The sequence below is a fragment of the Globicephala melas genome, chromosome 8 (assembly GCF_963455315.2).
Source record: "Globicephala melas chromosome 8, mGloMel1.2, whole genome shotgun sequence".
Taxonomy (NCBI): domain Eukaryota; kingdom Metazoa; phylum Chordata; class Mammalia; order Artiodactyla; family Delphinidae; genus Globicephala; species Globicephala melas.
The window spans coordinates 26410009-26433632 of NC_083321.1; the positions used below are offsets into that span (position 1 = coordinate 26410009).

General features: G+C 34.7%; 1 protein-coding gene across 2 annotated transcripts in view; it reads right to left on the minus strand.

Annotated features, from left to right (window-relative positions):
* Positions 1-23624, minus strand: part of ELP4 (elongator acetyltransferase complex subunit 4) — a 247936-nt gene that overhangs the window by 146801 nt on the left and 77511 nt on the right. Inside the window, exons 6-8 of one of the 2 annotated variants that reach the window (XM_060303384.1) lie at positions 14102-14186; positions 9407-9595; positions 3771-4655 (exon numbers count right to left, since the gene is read on the minus strand). In XM_060303384.1, coding sequence (XP_060159367.1) covers positions 4503-4655; positions 9407-9595; positions 14102-14186 — 427 coding nt within the window. In that variant the 3' untranslated portion in view covers positions 3771-4502. Of the gene's footprint in view, positions 1-3770; positions 4656-9406; positions 9596-14101; positions 14187-23624 lie in introns of those variants that run through there. The other variant, XM_030864809.2, reaches the window with a different exon arrangement.

Genomic DNA, 23624 nt, shown 5'->3' on the forward strand with positions numbered 1-23624 from the left:
ACATGAACCAAAACTTCATAATTTTAGGGAAAGCAAAAAAGTATTTAAAGTCAAAATTATTTTTCATTGTATGCCTTATCAAATATGATTTGGTTAGATTAATTATAATATAAGTTTTCTAAATGACTCTTTTTACTTTTGAAGACACACATGAATCTTACTGACAGTTTTAAATATGCTACCCTTATTTAATATGCATATTTACACTATGACAAAATGGCACATATACTGCTCCTAACGCTCTACGTAGACAGAAACTTATAAGAAATTTGGAGTTTATTTGTGTAAAAACTTTCAAACATCCTGGACCAAGAAAGTAAATTAGAAATATAAGTATGATGCATACAAGCTAAGATTTGATTTAAAAAATTAATCAAACACTAGATTGTGTAATATGAAACAGAAGAAAAAAACACTGGAACTATAAAAATTTATAAATCCAAGCATATAGGAGCAGAGTTGAAACACAGTTCTATTATTTGTTGTTGTAAAGAAAAACAGACTCTGTTTACACCCAACCAGACTTGTATGAAGTTACTAAATTTCCAAAGACTGGAATTTGACAAATATGGTAAAATTAATATGGGTTGAATATGATTCATTTCATTAAAAATAATTATTTATTTTTAAACTTTTAAAAATGTTAATTTTTTGCAATCTATATCAGAGTAGTTGAGAAGGTCTAGAAAAATTAAGGTAGATTCTTAATATGAAATATTAATATGAGAATATGAAAAACTGATACCCAGAATATCCAACTTTATCCTTTAATAATTGATAGTCGTGATCAAGAGATTGAATCTGTAATTTTCAGCCTTAAATATTTGTAACAAACTGTATTTAAAAAGACCATTTCAAATAATAATTCTCCTTAATAAAGTACATTTTAAAAGACCATTTAAGATAGATTAAGTTATAAGGCAGAAGGTGTTGTTATGTTTTCCTATAATGATGCTCATATCAACAATTAGAAAAACAATATTTTCCAGAATTTTATAGTTGTAAACTCATAAGAGTCTGTTGTTCCCTTACCATACAATTATTCTTAGGTCTTCTTTTAAGAATAAAAGATTTCACACTGAGAGAAATTCACAAGGCCACTGGAGTCCACATTTCATAATCCTATATTAGTGGTTAGTTCTATAGCTGTCCATCGCTTGCCTTAGAGTTTAGCTGCTCAAATACTCAGCATGAACACAAAAGTTTATGGATGTGAAGAGGTTTGTTCTGAATTTCTCCACACTGAAACATACTGCATCATTTACTTCAGTGGCTTCGAAGTGTTCATATATTAATATTATAGAGGACTGATTTGAAAATATATCAATTAAAATAACACACTAAAACTTCTTTCAATTTTCAAGAGACATGTAACAAGGGCCTGTCTTCCTGCTTTTCTTCAGAAAATGATTTTTCCTTGGTATAAGGTAACTAATGCTGGTGACAGTTTTCTTCAGTGAGGTAGCTGGAGGCGGGGGGAGGGTGGGGAGGGAAATTCCACAGATAAAATTGTTGGAAAATAGTGGTTTATGATAAAAACTGAATAGGGTTATTACTGACAAAGTGTCAGCGATGACCAATAAAAATGTTATAGGCCAGTTACAAATCTAAAATCTATTCTGAATAAAAGAAAGTTTAAATAGTTTACCAACTAATGTTCTATAAGCACATACATTAAATGCTAGCAATACAAAGAATTATTGTAGAATGAGAAAAAGTTATTTCATATTTTATCATCAAAAATGTCAAGGAAGTTTTCACTCCTGCATTATTATAGTTAAGGAGAAATTTATTGGGTTGTTTATATTTAAAAATTCCTTAAAAGTGTAGATTATGACAGCTTGAATAGATTAGCAATAATAAAAAGTAAATTTTCTGTTTGAAAGGAAAGTTGTGAGAAAGGTATAGAAAAATAACCTTTCCTATTTTAATTACCACTCTAAGTGCTTTAATATTTATTTCCTGACAGTTTCAGGTAAAAGTGTTTTCAATCAATAAAAAATACAAATCGAGAACAACCTGTCACATATTGTGTAAATAAAATGCATAAGCTAGGGGAAATTTATTTTCCTTTCGCCTCACCAATATAATCATAATAAGGCATGAAACTAAGTTTCTATTTCCAAAAAGAATAAATGTTATTGGTCACCATTTTTCTTAAGCAGAACTGTCACTGATAATTGCAAATAAAATTAATTTAAAAGGCACAAAACATTTGTATAATTTGCAAGTGGATGACAAATTTCGCTAATAGTAAGCCAGTTCTCATTTATAAGACCAAAAAACATTAGAGTTTCATATATTGCTAGATACGAAAATCAAACAGTAACCAATTGTAACAGCTTCAAAGTTATCACCGTGTAAAAAAAGCTCGTTAAAAAGTTTCGAAGGGTGTACAGACATTTGTGTTTCTAACAGTAAACAGGAAAAAAAGCAGCTGAAATATAACAATCTTTAATATGGAAATTTATACTTAAGATTTTAAAAGTTGAAATAATATTCTCATACTTAAGATAATAGGAAGGAAGAGTTTCAAGGTAGGGTTTTAGTTATTTTTCTATGATGTAACTTTTCCTCTTTCTTTTTCAATCCACTATAATCTTCACTCGACAACAGTTTTGAACAGTTGAGTTGTGAGAATGTGAGCAGCTGCTGTTATTATAACTAAAGGTCTGTCTACTGCTTGAGTCTGAGAGACCACATGTTCGGCTGTCCTCTCATCTTGCCATCCTCACCAATTAACTATTAACATGGAGGGCTGTACACATGCTCTTGGGGGCTCTTTAACAGGCTTCTTGGCGAGTGGAACAACTACACAGCAGGGATCTGGGAACTGAGTAATGCCGGAATATAGGGGAGCCGTCCATAGTTCTGCTCCTTCTAATGACACTTTGCTCCACAGTTCAGCATGTAACAAAGTCTGTATTTAACTTGGCCATTTTCACATACATTTTTAATACAGTGTCTTTGGGCAGATACTAAAACTATATTCTAGCAAGAGAGCAGATGAGTAATAATACTACTTCACAGGGAAAATTGTTTAGGACTATATATGCATACATATTTTAAGACATTCATAATATATTTGATGAATAATTTTAGTGTTTTCAGCAAACAGATATTTAGAATTTATTTTATTCATTTGTTTCAATGTATGCTTGTTATTTCCTGTGCTGTGATGAAAATAATCTCTAACCCAAAGGAAATAAACTATTTCAAGTTCAAAGTTATGAGGCTGAGTAGAAAATAGTTCAAACGCAAATTTAAAAATAATTCTTTTCCACTCTACTTGCAAAAGTCTTATTACAACAATAAGTTAAAGTCAGTTTCGAATCTATGTCATTATTTTCCCTATTCTAACTTTTCCCCCTTTGCAATTTCCGTAACTACGTGTTCCTTCTCTACAATGAAATTAAACATGGGAAGCATGCCAAAAGTACAATAAAGGGTAACTAATCATTACTGTACAGGTCTGACAGAATGCTAATAACTAAAGTAAGAACACTGATAGGCTATTTTTTTTTGAACTTCATGCAATCTTTATTTATTTATTTTTAACATCTCTATTGGAGTATAATTGCCTTACAATGGTGTGTTAGTTTCTGCTGTATAACAAAGTGAATCAGCTATACATAAACATATATCCCCATATCTCCTCCCTCTTGTGTCTCCCTCCCATCCTCCCTATCCCAACCCTCTAGGTGGACACAAAGCACCGAGCTGACTTCCCTGTGCTATGTGGTCGCTTCCCACTAGCTATCTATTTTATATTTGGTAGTGTATATATGTCCATGACACTCTCTCACGTCGTCCCAGCTTACACTTCCCCTTCCCCATGTCCTCAAGTCCATTCTCTATGACTGCATCTTTATTCCTGTCCTGCCCCTAGGTTCTTCAGAATCTTTTTTTTTTTAGATTCCATATATATGTGTTAGTATACGGTCTGTTTTTCTCTTTCTGACTTACTTCACTCTGTATGACAGTCTCTAGGTCCATCCACCTCACTACAAATAACTCAATTTTGTTTCTTTTTATGGCTGAGTAACATTCCATTGTATATATGTGCCATATCTTCTTTATTCATTCATCTGTCGATGGACACTTAGGTTGCTTCCATGTCCTGGCCATTGTAAATAGAGCTGCAATGAACATTGTGGTACATGACTCTTTTTGAATTATGGTTTTCTCAGGGTATATGCCCAGTAGTGGGATTGCTGGGTCATATGGTAGTTCTATTTGTAGTCTTTTAAGGAACCTCCATACTGTTCTCCACAGTGGCTGTATCAATTTACACTCCCACCAACAGTGCAAGAGGGTTCCCTTTTCTCCACACCCTCTCCAGCATTTATTGTTTGTAGATCTTTTGATGATGGCCATTCTGACTGGTATGAGGTGATACCGCACTGTAGTTTTGATTTGCATTTCTCTAATGATTAGTGATGTTGAGCATCCTTTCATGTGTTTGTTGGCAACCTGTATATCTTCTTTGGAGAAATGTCTATTTAGGTTTTCTGCCAATTTTTGGATCGGGTTGTTTTTTTGATATTGAGCTGCATGAGCTGCCTGTATATTTTGGAAATTAATCCTTTGTCGGTTGCTTCGTTTGCAAATATTTTTTCCCATTCTGAGGGTTGTGATTGGCTGTTTTTCCCAATCTAAGAGAAATAAATATTTTATATACTTTCAATGTAGTGTTACTTTATATAATATATTCAAATAAAGGTGTCACACTTCTATTATCTATAGATGTTTAATTATATGACAAAATTTCCAAGGATATCAAACTGCATTTCTATTTCCTGTCAGAATCTACTTTACTCTCAAATACCAAGCTCAAGCATCCCAAATACGTACATATACTGATTGTCTGCTCCATCCATTCTATCTTTCATATTTCTGAAGAAACTCCAGGAGGATGGGACCTTGCTTGTCTTGTTCACTACTTTATCCCCATGGATGCCTAGAATAGTACTTGCAATCAATATTTGTTGATTGAATAAATTATTCAATCACCATTTAAACCTTGACTTAGAGTCTTCAGGGAAGGCACTGGTCATAGTCGAGAGGAAGTTGATGTATGATGTTAAGAAGAGTCATGTTACAATAGGTGATGTTACTAAGACTTCAATGGCCATCTGATTTCAGCCAAGGTTCCTAACCTGTCTAAGCTGTGAGAAGATCCTGTCCAACCTGTGAGAAGATCCTGTCCATGTTGTTCATAAAAAGAGGCAGAAAGCTGAAGATTTCTATTACTTCGACAGACTTGTGTACCTTAGTTTTCGTAGCCTGATCTCTGTTCAAATTCTCAGTTTTGGAGGTGTGTTTAAGTAACAATAGTGAAGGTGACAATTGTTGACATATAATGAGTGCCTACCATGTGCCAGCACTGGGTGAGCACATGTTATTGCTAATCCTCTGAAGTTTTACAAATGAAGAAGCTGAGGCTGAGAAAGTTAGGACTTGACTAAGACCAAATAACTAATTGGGTCTATCTCCCTCCAAAGCCCAGGCTCTTTCTATCATTGAATGCTACTTTGTACACAGTCTGCTTCTTGATTTTGACCCTATTTTAGTACTTCCATTGAATAAGCAGCAGAGCATGGTGGTTAAGAGTATGGTACTTGGAAGGGAAACACTTAGATCTAAATCCTGCCACTCAAGTAGCTGTGTGATCTTGGGAAAGTCACTTAAATTTTCTGTCCCTTCTTTCTTATCTATAAAATGGAAATAATGATAGCACCAACAATATAGGATTATTATAAGGATTAAATGAGTTAATATTTGAAAAGATCTTAGGACTGCAACTGGCCTGTAGAAATCACTGTGTAAGTTTTTATTAAACAAACTCACAGTTCCCTGGTTCTGTGTATGCATATGTCTTTGGTTAGCTTTGTAAGCATACTGCTTCCACTTCTTACTCTCTTTTCTTAGCCTAAACATTGTGATTTTCCTTGCCAGTCTTTAAGATTTATTTAGAGTTTTATCCACTATTTATATCATGACTGGTTTAAGCAAACTGTTAAGTTTTACATTTTCTCCTAAGTATTTTCATAAAAAACCAAATATATGGTCAGATGTCATGTTCAAAGAGCAAGGGAATAATTTATTTGTTTTTTCTTATAGCTCCACTGATATTAGGACCAGAAGACTACTATACGATAGCTAGGCAAAATTGTCTAGGGAAGAGACTGTGGTATAAGGTCACCAAAGTCTGACCTTATGTTCTCCTATTTCCATTTCAAAATAGTCTCTTTACTGGTATTTTAAAAAGCAGAATTTAAATTATATCTTTTTCAGTTTTACAAGAATTCAAATATATCTATAAAATACCAAAATTCAAATACTGCTTAATGTTCAGTGGTGTACATAGGATGATTTGAAGTCTTCTGATAGTATTACTGCTCTTCTCTTACACAGAGGCTAGAGGAATCACTGTCACAAACATTCACAATAGGTTTGGAATCTCTTCTCTAAATAATAATGATGATCACTACCAAAATGGCCTTAGAAATTGTTTTCTTTCTTTTCTTTATTGCATAGGCACCTTTGCAATAAATTTTAAAATTACATATATACATATATTTATTTCATAATTATTTTGGTTCTTAAATTTAGGTCTTTGATTCATTCTGAATTAATTTTTGTATATGGTGTGAGGTAAGGGTCCAAACTTCATTCTTTTGCATGTAGCTATCTAGTTGTCCCATGCCATTTGTTGAAAGGTTATTCTTTTCTTATTGAATGGTCTTGGCACCCTTGTTGACCATAGATGTATGGGTTTATTTCTAGACTGTCAATTCTATTCCATTGTTTTATATGTCTATTCTTATTCGAGTACTCAAGTACTCCCTGGAGACCTCCAAATTTCAATTACATCTGCTATATTTCTGTTAATGTAATTAAATGTAAAGTTCTCACAGACCTTTGGAGTGTCACCAAGCATAGTCCTCGTTTCTCTGATTTGCTTGAATATGTTATTTAAGTTCAGACCCCAGTTGTGAAACAGGGATAATGCTTAACGTATCCAAGGACAGGAGCTTAATTCAGATGAACCCTTCAAGTCCTTTCTATTTAGCTCTAAGGTTAAAGATTTGAGATTTACTAGCTTTGAAAGAATGAGTTCCAGAATACAAATCTGTTAGATATTGTAGTAGAACTTTCCCATAATATGGTTCTAGAATCTGATTTTCTGGGTTCAAATTATGGTTTCTCAAGTATTTAACCTTGATCTAATTTCTGAATTTCTCTATACCTCAGTTTCCTTATATGTAAAATGGAGATAACAGCATTTACATAAAAATTCTATAAGAATTGTTAGGTCCTGACCTAGTGTTTTTTATTTGCTAGTTGCTCTCATTATTGTTATAATTGCTACTTCTTAGAGAAGTAAAACAAAGCTCAAAACTTCTCTGCTATAATCATTCCAGATCAAAGTGTTTTAGTATGTACATTAGAAAAAATGACTTCAGTGATTTAGTACTTTGACTTTCACATTCCATTCATTGCAGCAGGTATTTCAGTTATATTATTTCTAGTATCATGTTATAGTGTATGTATACATATATACATACATACTGTGGAAACAGTCCCAAACTTGCCCCTTGAACACTCTTAAGAAAAGAACTTGTTTGAACCAATGAGAAAATCTTACAAAGACCCCTCTTTCTCTGGGGAGGCTGGCCTCTTTTTATGAGAGTGTAACTTCAGGAGAAATATATATAGAAATCAGGAGGGAAGATGGGGACTAGTCCTATTCAGATCAGCTTTTTTTTCAATTTTTTTTTACTGTGGTAAAGTACATATAGTGTAAAGTTTACCATTTTAACAAATAATAAATTTATTTATTTATTTATTTATGTTTGGCTGCATTGGGTCTTCATTGCTGCACATAAGCTTTCTCTAGTTGTGGCGAGCGGGAGCTACTCTTCATTGTGGCGGCTTCTCCTGTTGCAGAGCATGGGCTCTGGGCCCGCGGGCCTCAGTAGTTGTGGCATGCAGGCTCAGTAGTTATGGCACACGGGCTGTAGAGTGCAGGCTCAGTAGTTGTGGTGCATGGGCTTAGTTGCTCTGCGGCATGTGGGATCTTCCTGGCCCAGGGCTCAAACCCATGTCCCCTGCATTGGCAGGTGGATTCTTAATCACTGTGCCACCAGGGAAGCCCTTAACCATTTTTAAGTGTACAGTTCAGTGGTATTAAACACATTCATAGGGCTTCCCTGGTGGCGCAGTGGTTGAGAGTCCGCCTGCCGATGCAGGGGACACGGGTTCGTGCCCTGGTCCGGGAAGATCCCATATGCCATGGAGCGGCTAGGCCCGTGAGCCATGGCCGCTGAGCCTGCGCGTCTGGAGCCTGTGCTCCGCAACGGGAGAGGCCACAACAGTGAGAGGCCCGCGTACTGCAAAAAACAAACAAACAAACAAACAAAAAAACCCACACATTCATAATGTTGTGCTACCATCACCACCAGCCATCTCCAGAACTCTTTGCACCTTATAAAACTGAAACTCCATACCCATTAAAATAATAACTCTCATTCTCTCCCACCCCCAGCACCCGGCAACTACCATTCTATTTTCTGTCTCCGACTACTCCAAGTATGTCATATAACTGGATTCACAGTATTTGTCTTTCAGTGATTGACTTATTTCACTGAGCCTAATGTTCTCAAGATTTATCCCTGTTGTAGCACATGTGAAAACTTCCTTCCTTCCTTTTTTTTTTTTTTTTTTTTGCGGTATGCGGGCCTCTCACTGTTGTGGCCTCTCCCGTTGCAGAGCACAGGCTCTGGACGCACAGGCTCAGCGGCCATGGCTCACGGGCCCAGCCGCTCCGTGGCATGTGGGATCTTCCCAGACCGGGGCACGAACCCGTGTCCCTTGCATTGGCAGGCGGGCTCTCAACCACTGCGCCACTAGGGAAGCCCCTTCCTTCCTTTTTAAGGCTGAATAATATCCTGTTGTGTGGATATGCCACACTTTGCTTATCTATTCATCTGTCAGTGGACAGTCAGGTTGCTTCTACATGTTAGCTGTTGTGAGTAATGCTGCTATACATGGGTGTAAAATTATCTCTTCAAGATCTATATTCAGATCAGCTTTATGATCAACGACAAGATATGACAGCAAAATCTACCTCATGTCACAATGATACTAGCAAGTTCACCATAAATCAAATAAAAAAATTAGTGAAGATGAAATTACCACATACTCACTGTATATTAAAACCACAAGTACTAGAGAACTGAATAACCTAAAAGACATCTTGCTGCTCCGGCATTTCAAGCATCTGAAGTCTCTTTTATCCAAATGGCACATGAAAATAATTTACCGGATTCATAAAGCACTTATAAACTGCTCTTCACTATAAACCACGAGTTAGGAGAAAGTAGTTTTGGAAGGTTCTCACCTGGATAAGGTGTGTTGGCACTGTGATGATACAGGCTGAAAGAGAGCTTCGCAGGAGACCACGGAGCATATAGAGGAACTTTGTAAGACTGTGATTGCTGTCACAGTTTTCTGTCCAGCAAATGTCATCTCCCCACAAAGGTGAACCAAGATTCTGGATTCCTATTCTTAAAATGTTTTTCTGTTTTTTCTAAGGGAAAGTGAGAGGGAGGTAAACACACTAAGTTTTTTTAAACAATAGGATACCTACCTCTTTTACTTTCATCTGCCGGTTCTTATTTTTATTCGAAACAGATCAGGGAGATAATGTCAACAGACGTAGTAAAAAGTTTTATGTATTATCAATAATAAGGCAATATAAAGGAAACCTTTTAGATTACAAGACTATAAAAAAATAGCAGAACTGTTGTTTTGTTTTTTCTTTTGGAAAATTTGAAGAGTATCACAAGCCTCAAGCTTTTGTTTCTAAATCTTAACGGTGACTAAGAATTATGTTTGAGGCAATTAAAGTAATACATAACAAATCATAGGTAATAATAAAGAGAATCTAAACTAGAATGCTTACAAACCATTCTTACAAAACTGTAAGTCTTTCAATAAACTACAGAGTGCTCACTATTTCTCAGATAAATTCTATCATGTCCACCGCCTACTATTTTGTTTGAAAGAAGTTTAAAAATGTGTTTTTGGGGGTTTAGCATTTTACACTTGCCTCTATTTTTTCTTCTTGAAGCTATTTTTTATGATAATAATTTGACACTTTTAATAAAACTTAACAGGTGAATGTTTGGAACTTGATCCCACTGACATTAAGGTCATAATAATAGTGAATGATATTTCTTGGGAAAAGAGTATTGAAAAACCATTAAATAAAACCTAAAATGATTGTCAATAAATGTTTGCCAGCAGATGTGTTTATAATAAATTCTACTGTTTGGGTTATTCTAACTGAACAAATGTTTTGCAAATGCTTTCCTTAGCAATTCAGCAAAATTTCCAGGCAAAGGAAGGAGCTCTTAGCAAAACCTGGCACATGTAAATAACTGGAAAATCATTATTACAATTCTAACGGGGAAAATAAGACTATTCTCCCAAAGCAAAGATTTGGAACATGCCACTTTAGATGTGATTTCTGATGAAACAAGATCCTAAAATATATATATCACTTGCTGTTGCTACAAAATACCACTAATAAAATTTATTAGCCAACTAGTTATTGCCCAATACTATATATATATATACACACACACACACACACAATATATATATAATATCTCCCTGATATTAGACACACAAGTGATTTTTTGTATTCCTTTTCAAGTAGAATTTATTGACAAAAGAAAGCAGGGAAAATGAATAAAACGTTGAAATGTTAGAAGAGGAAAGACTACGGGGACAATAGTAAGATGGGTAAGATACAGACTTAAAGTCTGCGTTGTGCAACTAAGTAGATGTATGATTTTGGGTAAAACAAGTAATTACTTAGGCCTTAGTTTTCTCATTTCTAAAATTAAAAGGATAGAATAGAACATTGCTGTATGAGACCATATAATTCTTCAAATATATAAAGTGACACAAAGGCCTGGATAAAACTGCGAGAATGAGATTTTAAAAAGAGGAATTTAGTCTAAGCACATTTGAGAAAAACTTTCTGACTTCTAGGGCCTAAAGCACAAAGACAATAATATCAAGGCAGTTGGTCCAATTTTCTTTTCTGGTTGCCTTGAGGTTATGATGACAAGCACCTAAGATACCATATGTGGTGATCCTCAACAGTCCATAAAAATTATTTTCTTTTTATTTCTGCATTACTTGAATAAAATGAAGTAATATGATGTACCATGGTATATGTTAGAAGTATAAATAAATTTCCAATGAGTTCCTATATCTGTGAAATATGATAGGTTATTCATTTTTATGTATTACTTAGAAACTCAGAATTTAAACAAAATGGCAAGATTAAGGTTCATTTTTCTCATCCTTAAACTTGTTATCTTATGAACTGTAGCTTAAGTTAGATTCCTAACAGAAAGAGCAACTTGGAAAAAAAAGAGAGAAAATTCCCCCCAGCCCCAAATCTAGATATTAGAATGAAATCTGATGGTAAAAGGAGAGCAGCCTCATATTGTTTACCTTGTCAACACTTCAGAAACTAAAGGTCAGCTGTATTTTAACCCACAGTCACCATTACCTACTACTGCTGTATCAAAAAGTTTACCCAAGTTCATAACAAAAATGCTGTCAGGTGCAGAATCAGGAGAACCACAGTTTAGTGACTTTGACAGTTACACTGATATACACACATAGAAAAAATGAAAATATTAAAAGCCAGAGAATGAATGAGTGATAAGATATTTAAGTGAAGTATGTACACAGCACATTAGAACATAATTGAGCATAATACTTCAACCCAGGGAATACATTTATATTTTAAAAACTATGACAGTATTGTAAAAACAAAGGCTGAGTTACAAATTTCCTGTGTTGTTTGGGACGTATAATTCCTTGCTACACCATATAATAATGGGGCATACTGTAAGGCATAATAAAGTTAAAAAAATAAATGTTTGCTGACAGCTGAACAATAAATATATTCCTATGAGAAGATCTAAAATATTTAATCTGGTACTCTAAGTAAAATCAATGTTCAAATTTCATTTATTGTATTATTTCTTAGATATCTGAAAATCAAAAATTAAAAATAAAATTATGACAGCGATTTGTAAATGTTTCCACTCCAAGTATCTTTATGGATGAGCTACAATACTTTACTTACCTCTGTTATTAATTATATGGTAGTATATAATATTCTGTTCCTTAGAGTCTATTTCTATTTGTTGCCTCCAACTAGTTTATTTCAAAATGTAGTGATAGAGAACGTAAGATGAAAATATCCTTTTAAAAAGTAGGATTTATTTCAGTGTCAGAATATTATTTTGACCCGGGAATAATATTTTTTGAAGTAGTGCCTGATAGATGCATTTCTGTGGCTTCTGGCAGTAATCTAAAGTTTCTGAGGCAGATTTATAGACTAGGTAATTTAGCAAATGATGCAATCCATAATTTAAAAATATGGGAATTCATTAACTATATTTTAGTTCTAATAAAATTGGAAATATATATTTATAATAACTTATTGGTATATTTAATCTAATTAAAAATTTGTTTTTAGCATTCCTGGTACTCACCATAAAAACGTCTGTCTTAACCTGTTTAATCTTTATGAAGGTCAAAAGTTATAGAACCTCTGGTTCAGAGACCCAAACCAGTTTGTTGTCTATCAATGTTCATGAAATAAAATATTGTTTACTGAAAACAGTGTTGATTCATAGTCAAATAAACAAGAAAACAAACCTTTCATTCTATTCCAATAATAGCTTTTTAAGGGTTCTTCGGATGTGTGTGTGTGTATACATATCCATATATGTAAGTATAAGGGTATCTCTTTGTTACTGCCTTTGCTTTTTTGCATTCTATAAAATTTCTTGCTCTTAGAAGATGTGTCATCATTCTACAAGAGCAGCAGCTCTGCACACTGTACCACAGGAACTGTTATGACATGCCTGTTTCCATAGTTACCAGAGCAAGTGGGGAGAGGTGTCTGTCAGGGACCAATTACCTCTCCAGACGGGCACTGCCACCAAAGAGAAGACATGGTGCCCATAAATCTTAGCTAGGACCAAAAATGGAACAACAATGAGCAAAATAAAACTGTACTAAATACCAAGGGCCATCACAAAAACTGTAACATATATGAAAAACCATCTATAAATGAATGTCTGTGCTTTGCCATACACACATAAGTATTTTCAACCTGCTATTAAACTGATGACTGAAAGAAATTTTAAAAGTATTTATTTTGCTATGGAAAAAATGTTAAATATAGCAATAAAGCTTATAAGAATATTTAAAAATCTATGATATAAATTAAGAGCAAATGTAGTTGATAATGCTGAAAATAAGACTTTTGGCTTTTTTGTCTTCTTCAGTAAAAATAATGGTGCTCTGGAAATAATTCTGCTAAAATAATATAAATGAAATGCAAAACTTTTAGCAGCAATAGCAATTAAAATCACTGAGGAAGAATTGTGAAAGGCATGATATCTAGAAATAAAATTTCCCTCATTTTGTTTAAGTTAAACTAACCGGAACATTTTTAATAGTAGGAATCCAGAGGAAGTTTTTAAAAATAGAGCTACAGAGAAATAGTTAACTTATAAAATGTTTTAATGTAGCAAATAAAAATGCATCTTTTATTCAATGAGACAACTCAAAGCATAATATAATAAATAAAATCTTGAAATAATTAATTCTTACGCATAAGATAATTTAACATTAAGGCCTAAATGACAGAAATATAAAAAATTTCAATAGAAGAGTACAAGTCTTGCAGATTTAACAGTAATTTTCAAACTGTGGTATTTATTAACTCCAGGTACTACAAATACATATTTAAAAATAATGTTGACAATGTATGTGAACATCTTATGGGCATCCACTGAGAACTTAGCTAAAATTCTAAATACACATTTACAGTCAAACTAAGGCTGCCCATGCTCTGCTTATTTACATCCTCTGTGCTTAGAAACAGCTTGTTCGCTGTTGATTATTCTAAGACCTACTGGGTCTACCCCTAGAGAGTTTAAAAACAGCATTACATACATGATTATAAAAAGGCTTTGAAGGTACTCAATACCTGGGGATTGGATCCATCAAATCCTTCCTCATAAATGACGTTCTGGATAAACTGCAGCAGCTTTATGTAGCCATGGTTCAAAGAACTGTTGATAAGAAGTGGTTCAAATGCATAAATGAGCTTATTACACAGGAAATACAAACTGTAAGCTAAAACTTTAAATAAATAATTAAAAGATATACATTTATGAGACTATACTTAAATATAAGACAAAACAGTATAAGGCATTCTAAAACAAAAAGTCAGTACATCCATGGAATAAGTTGCAATGCCCTATATTAACTAGCTCAATGTTCTTGACATCATGGGAAGATAAAAATCTGTGGAGACTGAGATGACTTAATTATGTCAGGCTTAGTTACCTCCAAGAAAATTAATGATTTAATGAAGCAACCTAAAAGATGAAGCCACTATAGCTTTTCTGGAGTAATCATAGATAATTAACACATAGTTAATGAACTGCTATGCCAAGTACACCTGAATCAATGTCCTGATCACTTGAGCTCATCTTCCATCAAAGTTTTAATATTCTTAGAACAAATCGTTAATAATAATATTAATTCAAAAACAACTTTTTAAGGAAAATGAAGACAAGTGAATATAAGTTCCACTTCTGTCTGTAAAAAAAAGACAATAAGACAAATGTATGAATTTAAGAAGATAAACTGTTTCCCACATGAACATTAGCATTAATGTTACTATTTCAAAATATTTTACAAGTGCTATGAAACATAACAAAAATTTAGTAAGAGTGAAGAAAATCTGCTTTAACATTAACTGAATTTAAGATTCTTCATAATGGACAACCTGTGTGCTATATCTGAACATTAAATGTCATGATAACAAAATTCTGGAAAATTGCAATTTCATCGAAATTGAAGTGGCTAATACTGTAAAAGCTGCAGATGATTTTAAAAATACAAAAGTATTGGGACTTCCCTGGTGGCGTAATGCTTAAGGATCTGCCTGTCAATGCAGGGGACACAGGTTTGAGCCCTGGTCCGGGAAGATCCCACATGTTGCGGAGCAACTAAGCCTGTGTGCCACAACTACTGAGCCTGCGCTCTAGAGCCCTCGAGCCAGAAATAAGCCCTCGTGCCACAGCTCTTTTTTTTTTTTTTTTTTTGCGGTACGCGGGCCTCTCACTGTTGTGGCCTCTCCCATTGCGGAGCACAGGCTCCGGACGCGCAGGCTCAGCGGCCATGGCTCACGGGCGCAGCCGCTCCGCGGCATGTGGGATCTTCCCGGACTGGGGCACGAACCCGTGTCCCCTGAATCGGCAGGCGGACTCTCAACCACTGCGCCACCAGGGAAGCCCCTGCCACAGCTCTTGAAGCCTGCACGCCTAGAACCCATGCTCTGCAACAAGAGAGGCCACCACAGTGAGAAGCCTGCACATCGCAACGAAGAGTAACCCCCGCTCGCTGCGACTAGAGAGTGCCCAAGTGCAGCAATGAAGACCCAACACAGCCAAAAATAAATAAATAAATTTATAAAAAAGAAAAAAATACAAAAGTATTTGCTTTACTGTGATCCTAAGTAAAGTGATCATATAGGCAGAAGTACCTGACATAAAGAAAAAAGGAAATATAATTTGAAGCATTCAGGTAACATTAAAGAATGTAAGTTAGGAAATGTAGCAAACTGCTTAAATTAATGTGTGCAAATCAATGGCAAGTGGTTCAGCAAAAAATATATGCACATCTCTGTAAACATTTTATAGAACAGTCACATCCAGCCCAAAAGTACCTCTCTAACAACAACGGAAAAAGAAAACCAAGAGAAAAGAATGGTGTTCTGGGGGCTTCCCTGGTGGCGCAGTGGTTGAGAGTGCACCTGCCGATGCAGCGGACACGGGTTCGTGCCCCGGTCCGGGAAGATCCTACATGCCACAGAGCGGCTGGGCCCATGAGCCACAGCCGCTGAGCCTGCGTGTCCGGAGCCTGTGCTCCGCAACGGGAGAGGTCACAACAGTGAGAGGCCTGCGTACTGCAAAAAAAAAAAAAAAAAAAGAATGGTGTTCTGTGCAAAACAAGTATTACTCCAATTGAAGGATTTGGCAGTACAGTTATTTCTCATATGCTTATTTCTCCATTTTCAGTAAAAATACAATGGATTTCATGACATTTTTCTACTTTTGTGATGAAATGTGTCTATAAACAATGATATTCTGTAAGGACAATGATGTGACTATTTCACATCTTAACACGTATTTGTCCTGGCTAGCTCAACTTACAGAACACAGCGTTGCTGTTTGAACACAGCAGATTCAATCCCTATCTGGGTCAGTTAGCTTTGCACAGGGGCTAAAATCTGCTCCAAGGTCCCAGATTATGAAATGAATTCCAGCCAACCATTTGACGAATGTCATATGGGTTAAAGGAGGGTGGATCAAAAACATATCCAGTGTATCCTAATCCACCAATAATGAATCTACCTAAGACTGTTATTATTTCATATGTTCAAAAAGTTTCTTAAGCATTTTTCCCTCTGCCCCTCAACTGTTCACTAATAAAATCTGCCTTAAGTATTTGGTAGTAAATTTGCTATCTAAAGGCATACTACTAAATACCACATACATAAATTACTTCTTAGCTTTTTAGTTGCCACCATTTATCCATTTCATCTTTTCACAGCCTGTTAAGATAACTATAGTAGGTCTAAGATTCTCTTCAATGGTTTGGGGGCAGTTGTTCTCTTGATATGAGAACAAAAACAAGACAAAAGCGAAATACGTCTTAGTCTCTTTCCTATTTCACATTGACATAAACAACCCAATCACTAACAGTGATTAGAACTTTATAATAAAGTAAATTTTCCGATCTAGTTAGATTTCTAGGAAAATGAACACTTTGATGACAAAATAAATGGGGAAAAAAATCAATATTTATGTATATTGAGAATATTCATTTTTGGATACATGGGATTAGAACTTTTAAAACTGAACTAGTTTATATGGTATTAATATTAAAATACTAAGTATTGTTAACCTCCATGAGATAAATTTCCTTGTCAACAATATTTATAGTAATATATTTTTTTTGCTGAAAATAAATATCTTGTCACCTAAATTTTTTTTTATTAAACCCCTTTAATTTTGAGAATGTTGCCTTTTTGTTTGTTCAGCAGTCCAGTAACTCATAAAACAGGAGTTGTCAAGAAGGAAACCCAGTTACAAATATGACTCTGGCTTCCTTATTAATGTTTTCAAACATTTCACAAAGGTTAGGTTATCATAGTGTTTACAACATATCTCAAAGGCAGCACATTTCAAATCACATATTTTATTTTGCCCGATTTTCATAATTTTCAACAACTTTCATAGTAAAGTTATCTATCTTGAAATTCTAAAATGTCATTAAAACTATAAGAGTACAAAGAATATAAAAAAAATTATTAGAATTTTAATTTTTACCTTTAAAATATTAAGCATTTAAAACCTTCTTTAGTTAAAAAAAATAAAATTGACCATATGCATTATTATTCATGTATCTGCTATTATATTACCATGTTGTTTGACAGGAATGAATTTCGTTATATTAATATACAAATATGGATAAAAGGGATCCAATCACCCAATGTAAACCTATATTCTGATGACCAAGTTTAAGATGTTTTAAAAAGTTGACAGAAAAAATGAGACTTTCATGCCTATCAATATCCCTCCTCCCCTGATTTTCAGTAAGAGGTCTAATGGATATCTGCAACAGAGAATTTTAATTTATATCAACAAATGGCATTGGTTTTCCTGTGAAAGGTAATTCTGTCATTCAGTCTCATTAAGAAAGATAAAAAACATTACTCTAAGAAAAAGAATCAGATGTATACCTAGAAAAGAAATCAAGTAGATAATGAATAACAGATAATTTACCTTGCAGTTTCTCAGTGAACAAAGGAATACTTATAAAAGTATCAGTGTGATCAAAGAATAAATTTAACAACAACAAAAAAACTTAGGTAACAGGAGATAAGATTTCATTTGTGAAAAAGTAAATTAAAAAAATAAAATTAGTATATGTGAAATTAACTAGTTGATAAGTGAAAAGTTAACTCATAGAAAATAAGCTCTTGGATTTGTTTCTGATTGTAATTATATCAACTGGCAAAGTGTCTGGCACATAATAAATACTCAAAATCTTTTGCATCACTGTCACAACATTTGATCATTACGGTAACTTTGTGAGGTAAGTATAGCCATTATCTTCATTTCATGGTTGAGAAAATTAAGACCCATCAGGGGCAAGTGATTTGGCCACGGCTATACAACAATTAAGTAACAGAAGTGGCACTTAAAATTCAAGTTTTCTAAAATTTTGAGTTAAGTTCTTTTGGTTAAACTAGAGTGAGATCCACAGTGAGATCCAGATTCAATGAAAAGTCTGTGGGTTCAAATATACTCATGTCACTCAGATGAGGTTTGAACATGGCTGCATTCAATTAAGTCAAAGTATTCAGGTGTACAGTCTTAAGGAGGTATTTCTCTTTTAGTTGCACTGGTGAGAACTTCACCAATAGGTCTCACTAGTATTAACTTGGTGTATGGTTTATTAAGAAAATTCAATATTGAAAAGCATAAATTTACAAGTATACAAACTAGATACCCGTATAGCACAGTGGAAAGTATGCTTAAGATCTCGGTTCTGGTTCTATCTGTTCCAACAACTAGTGTAGCAAAATGTGTGATGTGAGGCAAATTCTTTACTTTTTCTGTTCTGGGCTTCAAATTTTTCTCATCTGTAAACCGAAGGAGCTACACTAGATAATCTCTGTTGTCCATTCTGACTTAAAATTATATGATTCAAGGATGATTTTTCTTTTCTTTTAAGAATGACTTTTCTCATTAAAATGATTCATTGCTGGGTTTTTAAAAATAAGAATTTCTGGGCTTCCCTGGTGGAGCAGTGGTTGAGAGTCCCCCTGCTGATGCAGGGGACACGGGTTCGTGCCCCGGTCCAGGAAGATCCCACATGTCGCGGAGCGGCTGGGCCCGTGAGCCATGGCCGCTGAGCCTGCGCGTCCGGAGCCTGTGCTCCGCAACGGGAGAGGACACAACGGTGAGAGGCCCGTGTACCGCAAAAAAAAAAAAGAATTTCTGGTGCATTTAAGTATTGATTTAACTACTTGTTAGGAAGAGAAACTGTTATCACTACCAATTATGATTAATTTAAAGATAAAGGATTTTTGACATTATGCAAATCACTGAGAAAATATGATTTGTATTACTAAAAATCTATTTACACAGATATTTCAGGTATTCATCTATAACGAAGAGTGAGACATACTTATAAGGCAGTAGGCACAATATCAAATGTTTCAACTAACTAAAACAGTTTGCTGAGCTAAAGTTATATTAGCATATAATTTGCATGTGACTACAAAGACTGTGAAGTCTATTCACAAGTAATTTTCAAGTTAAAAATTCCATTATTATTACACTGAACGATGTCATTTATTGATTTTTCTTTTCTGATGCTTTTCGCCTGACAACACTGGATTTGATTCTCTTCGCTATGGATACTCAACCAAGAGAAGAATATACAGAGATGTAATATTAAGGGCACAAAAGAGGGCTATGACCAGCACAAACCTCTGGAACACAGCTGGGAAAGTACTAAGATCATGAAGATGGAAGAATTGCATACATCCATGAAACAATCCACTGTCTGACAGGGACACTGTTGACAGTGGTTATGATCTTTCATGAAAAATAATTCAGTTCAATTACTCTAATTTCCTTTAATTATTGATATAAAAAAGTCACTAAATTTTGTCTCCTACTACCCATCATTATTGCTGTCATCTCTCCAACTCTGGGTCATTACTCATCTTTCAAACACCCTGGCCTTTCAGTTTCTTGACCTCCTCTCTTCCAATGATCTTGTCTCCATTCTACCTACAATGCTCATTCCCATGGTCATACCTTAGATCTTGTCATCATCAATAACTGCTATCCTTGTATAATCTCAATTCATATACTCCCTCCCCACAACCACCACTTTCTGTCTTTTCACTCAGAGTCCCATTTAACCAGAATAGTAGTTTTGCTGAGCAAGTGAGACAAAGCCAGAGAAGGACATGGAAGTGAAGATAAAAAAACTGACCATGGATCAAGATGGTTAATTAGCTGAAAGAGTGTATCAAGGCAGGTGATAGATGATAGGCAATGGTACAGAGGTCTCGGTAAAGTCAAATGCTCGCATAGAGGCTCCCGCATAGCTTATTTATTTTACACATAGCAGTCTGTACTTCTTAATCCCCTATCCCTATCCTGCTCCTCCACCCTTCCCTCTCCTGACTACTAACCACTAGTTTGTTCTCTATATCTGTGAGTCTCTTGCTGTTTTGTTATATTCATTCATTTGTTTTATTTTTTAGATTCTATGCATAAGTGATAACATATATTTGTCTTTCTCTGACTTATTTCACTAAGCATAATACTCTCCAGCTCCATACATGATGTTGCAAATGGCAAAATTTCATTCTTTTTTTAATGACTAATAGTCCATTGTATATGTATATCACATCTTCTTTATCCATTCATCTGTTAATGGATGCTTAGGTTGCTTTCATACCTTGGTTACTGTAAATAATCCTGCTATGAAGACTGGGGTGCATGTATCTCTTTGAATTAGTGTTTTCACTTATTAAGTTTTTTAAAACACTTTCAGGAGTGAGCTAAGTAATGTGAAAGGCAAAAGGAATATGGCCACAGTTCATGCGTGGGCCTCTATTTAAGGAGGAATTGAACTCCAAATGAGTTTTTCTCAAAGTAAAGAATGGAATAGGGAAAAGAGAGCTGACTGTCCAGATTGAAAATATTTGCTCAAGTAGTTATATTTTTTTCCCAAAGGAGAAATAATTTTACTGATTCCTATAAATTGTATGATGGCAACAACGATAATGTACATTCTCACTTTTGATATACTTTCCTAGAATTGTTTTAACAATGTACACTTGTACAATTAGCACGAGTGACATGTGTTTCTTCACACTATCTTTAACACAAGGTATTATCATTTCAAATATCTGACAGATGAAAAATGGTATCTCTTTGGTTTTTGTTTACACTTCTTTGATTATTAGTTAGCTTTATTAGCTATTTCTATATCTTCTTTTGAGAACAGCATGTTGATATCTTTTGCCCATTTTGCATTAGGGCACTCAACTTGTTTTTACTAATTTAAAAATGGTCTTAATCAAATCTTCAGACCCCATTCAAGTTTTGTCACTTGTCCTAGTATCATCCTTTATTGCAAAAGGACTGAATTCAGAATCATATGCTGCACCCAAGTTGTCTCTTCAGTCTCCTTCAATCTGGAAATTCCTTAGATTTTTCTTGACTTTTATGGTCTTGACACTTTTGAGGATTACAGGCCAGCTATTTGGTAGAATGTTCCCAATTTGGGTTTGTCTGAGGTTTCCTTATGATTAGATTTAAATTATGAGTAGTTGGTAGGAATATCGCAGAAGTGTTGCTGAGTTCTCATTGCATGCTATCAGGTGATACATAATTTCAATTTGCCCCATTACTGGTGATGTTAATTTGATTAAGGTGATCTCTGCCAGGCTTCTCCACCATAAAACTATACTTTCCCCTTTGCAGTAGTCAATATTTTGTGGGGAGGTACTTTGAGGCTATGTAAATACTTGTTCCTTAATAACTCACTCATTCATTCATTTATTTGTGTCTGTAAGTATTCGTGGCTTCCTGTTTTATTAAATGGGTTACAATCCATTACTACATTTATATATTTTGATGCTCAAATTGCCTCTTCTTTAGCCAGTGGGAGTTCTTTTGAGCTGGCTTCTGTATCCTTTTGACATACCTTCATCATCCTTTAAGCATTTCTAAGCATAAAAAGATGTTACAGGTTTATCTTTTTCTTTCCTTTGAATCAAACATTTCTCCAAAGAGTTCTGATTCCTTCAAGTGGAGAACCACTAGATATACTCACTGTTATTTCCCTACTCCAAGCGTTTAAGACAGTCTCTTTAATTTTCCTCTATTACTTTTATAATTTTAATTTATTGTATTTAAATCTTTAACTCTTCGGAAATATAGTTTGATGTGAGATATAAGATAAAGATTTCACCATATTATACTCAAATGATTATACGTTCCACACTTATTTGAAATCTCTCTCTATTAAAAAAATGATGTTTGTTCATTATAAAAATTCAAATATACAAAAACAGGACTTCTCTGGTGGTGCAGTGGTTAAGAATCTGCCTGCCAATGCAGAGGACATGGGTTCGAGCCCTGGTCCGGGAAGATCCCACATGCCGTGTAACAACTAAGCCCGTGTGCCACAACTACTGAGTCTGTGCTCTAGAGCCCGCAAGCCACAACTACTGAGCCCGCCTGCCACAACTATTGAAGCTGGTGCGCCTAGAGCCTGTGCTCTGCAACGAGAAGCCACCACAATGAGAAGCCCACACACTGCAACAAAGAGTAGCCCCTGTGCACAGTGACGAAGACCTAATGCAGCCATAAATAAATAAATTATTAATTAATTTAAAAAACCAAATATACAAAACATACAAGGAGTAGAAAAAAAAAATCCAAAATCCACCACCCAAAGGTGAACATTGTTAACAGTTTGATGAACATCCTTTCAGACATCTCTCTATGTCAATCCTTCCTTCTCTTACTGAGAAAAAATATGTGGGATGTTAAGAAGTATGCTGATAAAAATGCTTTTGATTCTGAAAAGAGTATTTTACCAATAAAAAAATATAAACTGGGTTATTATAACTACTTATTTGTTTAATTTTGGCATTTCTCTCATAGCCTTTTCAACACTGATATATACTGAGTTTCACAGTATAAGAAGATTTAGCTTAGTCGTTCATGGGTTTATTTGACCAAATATCACTAAGTATATTTAAGAAACTAAATTAACATCTACTGAATTTGTGTTAGAAAAGAATTTGGGAAAAGCTACTTAAAATTTTATGTAAACAGGATTGTACTCTGTGTCCTATTACTATAATCTGCTTTTTCGCTCTATTTTATCTTGGATGCTAAACTCAGTAACCACCCCAGGTCTCTCACGCAGAAAAAGCTGCTGCACAACCTCCCCACTACTGCCACTGCTGCAGTCTCCACAGCTACCATCAGCCTTAGATCTTAATAAAAGCTACAGTGACCATGACCCTCCAAAGGATAACCGGATTTCCTTTGGAGGGTGGTGGGCACTTGAGACTAACTAAGTAAAGTTGCAGCTTAGACTCCTTTCTTCAATATTTGGGAGATTTGGTTGGCATCCCCTTTGTTCTCCAGTGTCATTTTCAAACCACTCCTCCTCGCCTACTTTCTAGTAAAACAAAACACACAAAAAACTCCATGCCTTAAAAAAAAAATATTTAGCCAACCCCAATCATTCTCTTTTTAAGCTGCTGTTATCAAGCTTCTGGACGTTTCCCTCTATCAGCTGAAGATGTTGTACCTGGTTTACAGTCCTAATTCAAACATCTTATTCTCAATCAACACTTCTAATCTTGGTAACTTGCTTTGTTCATT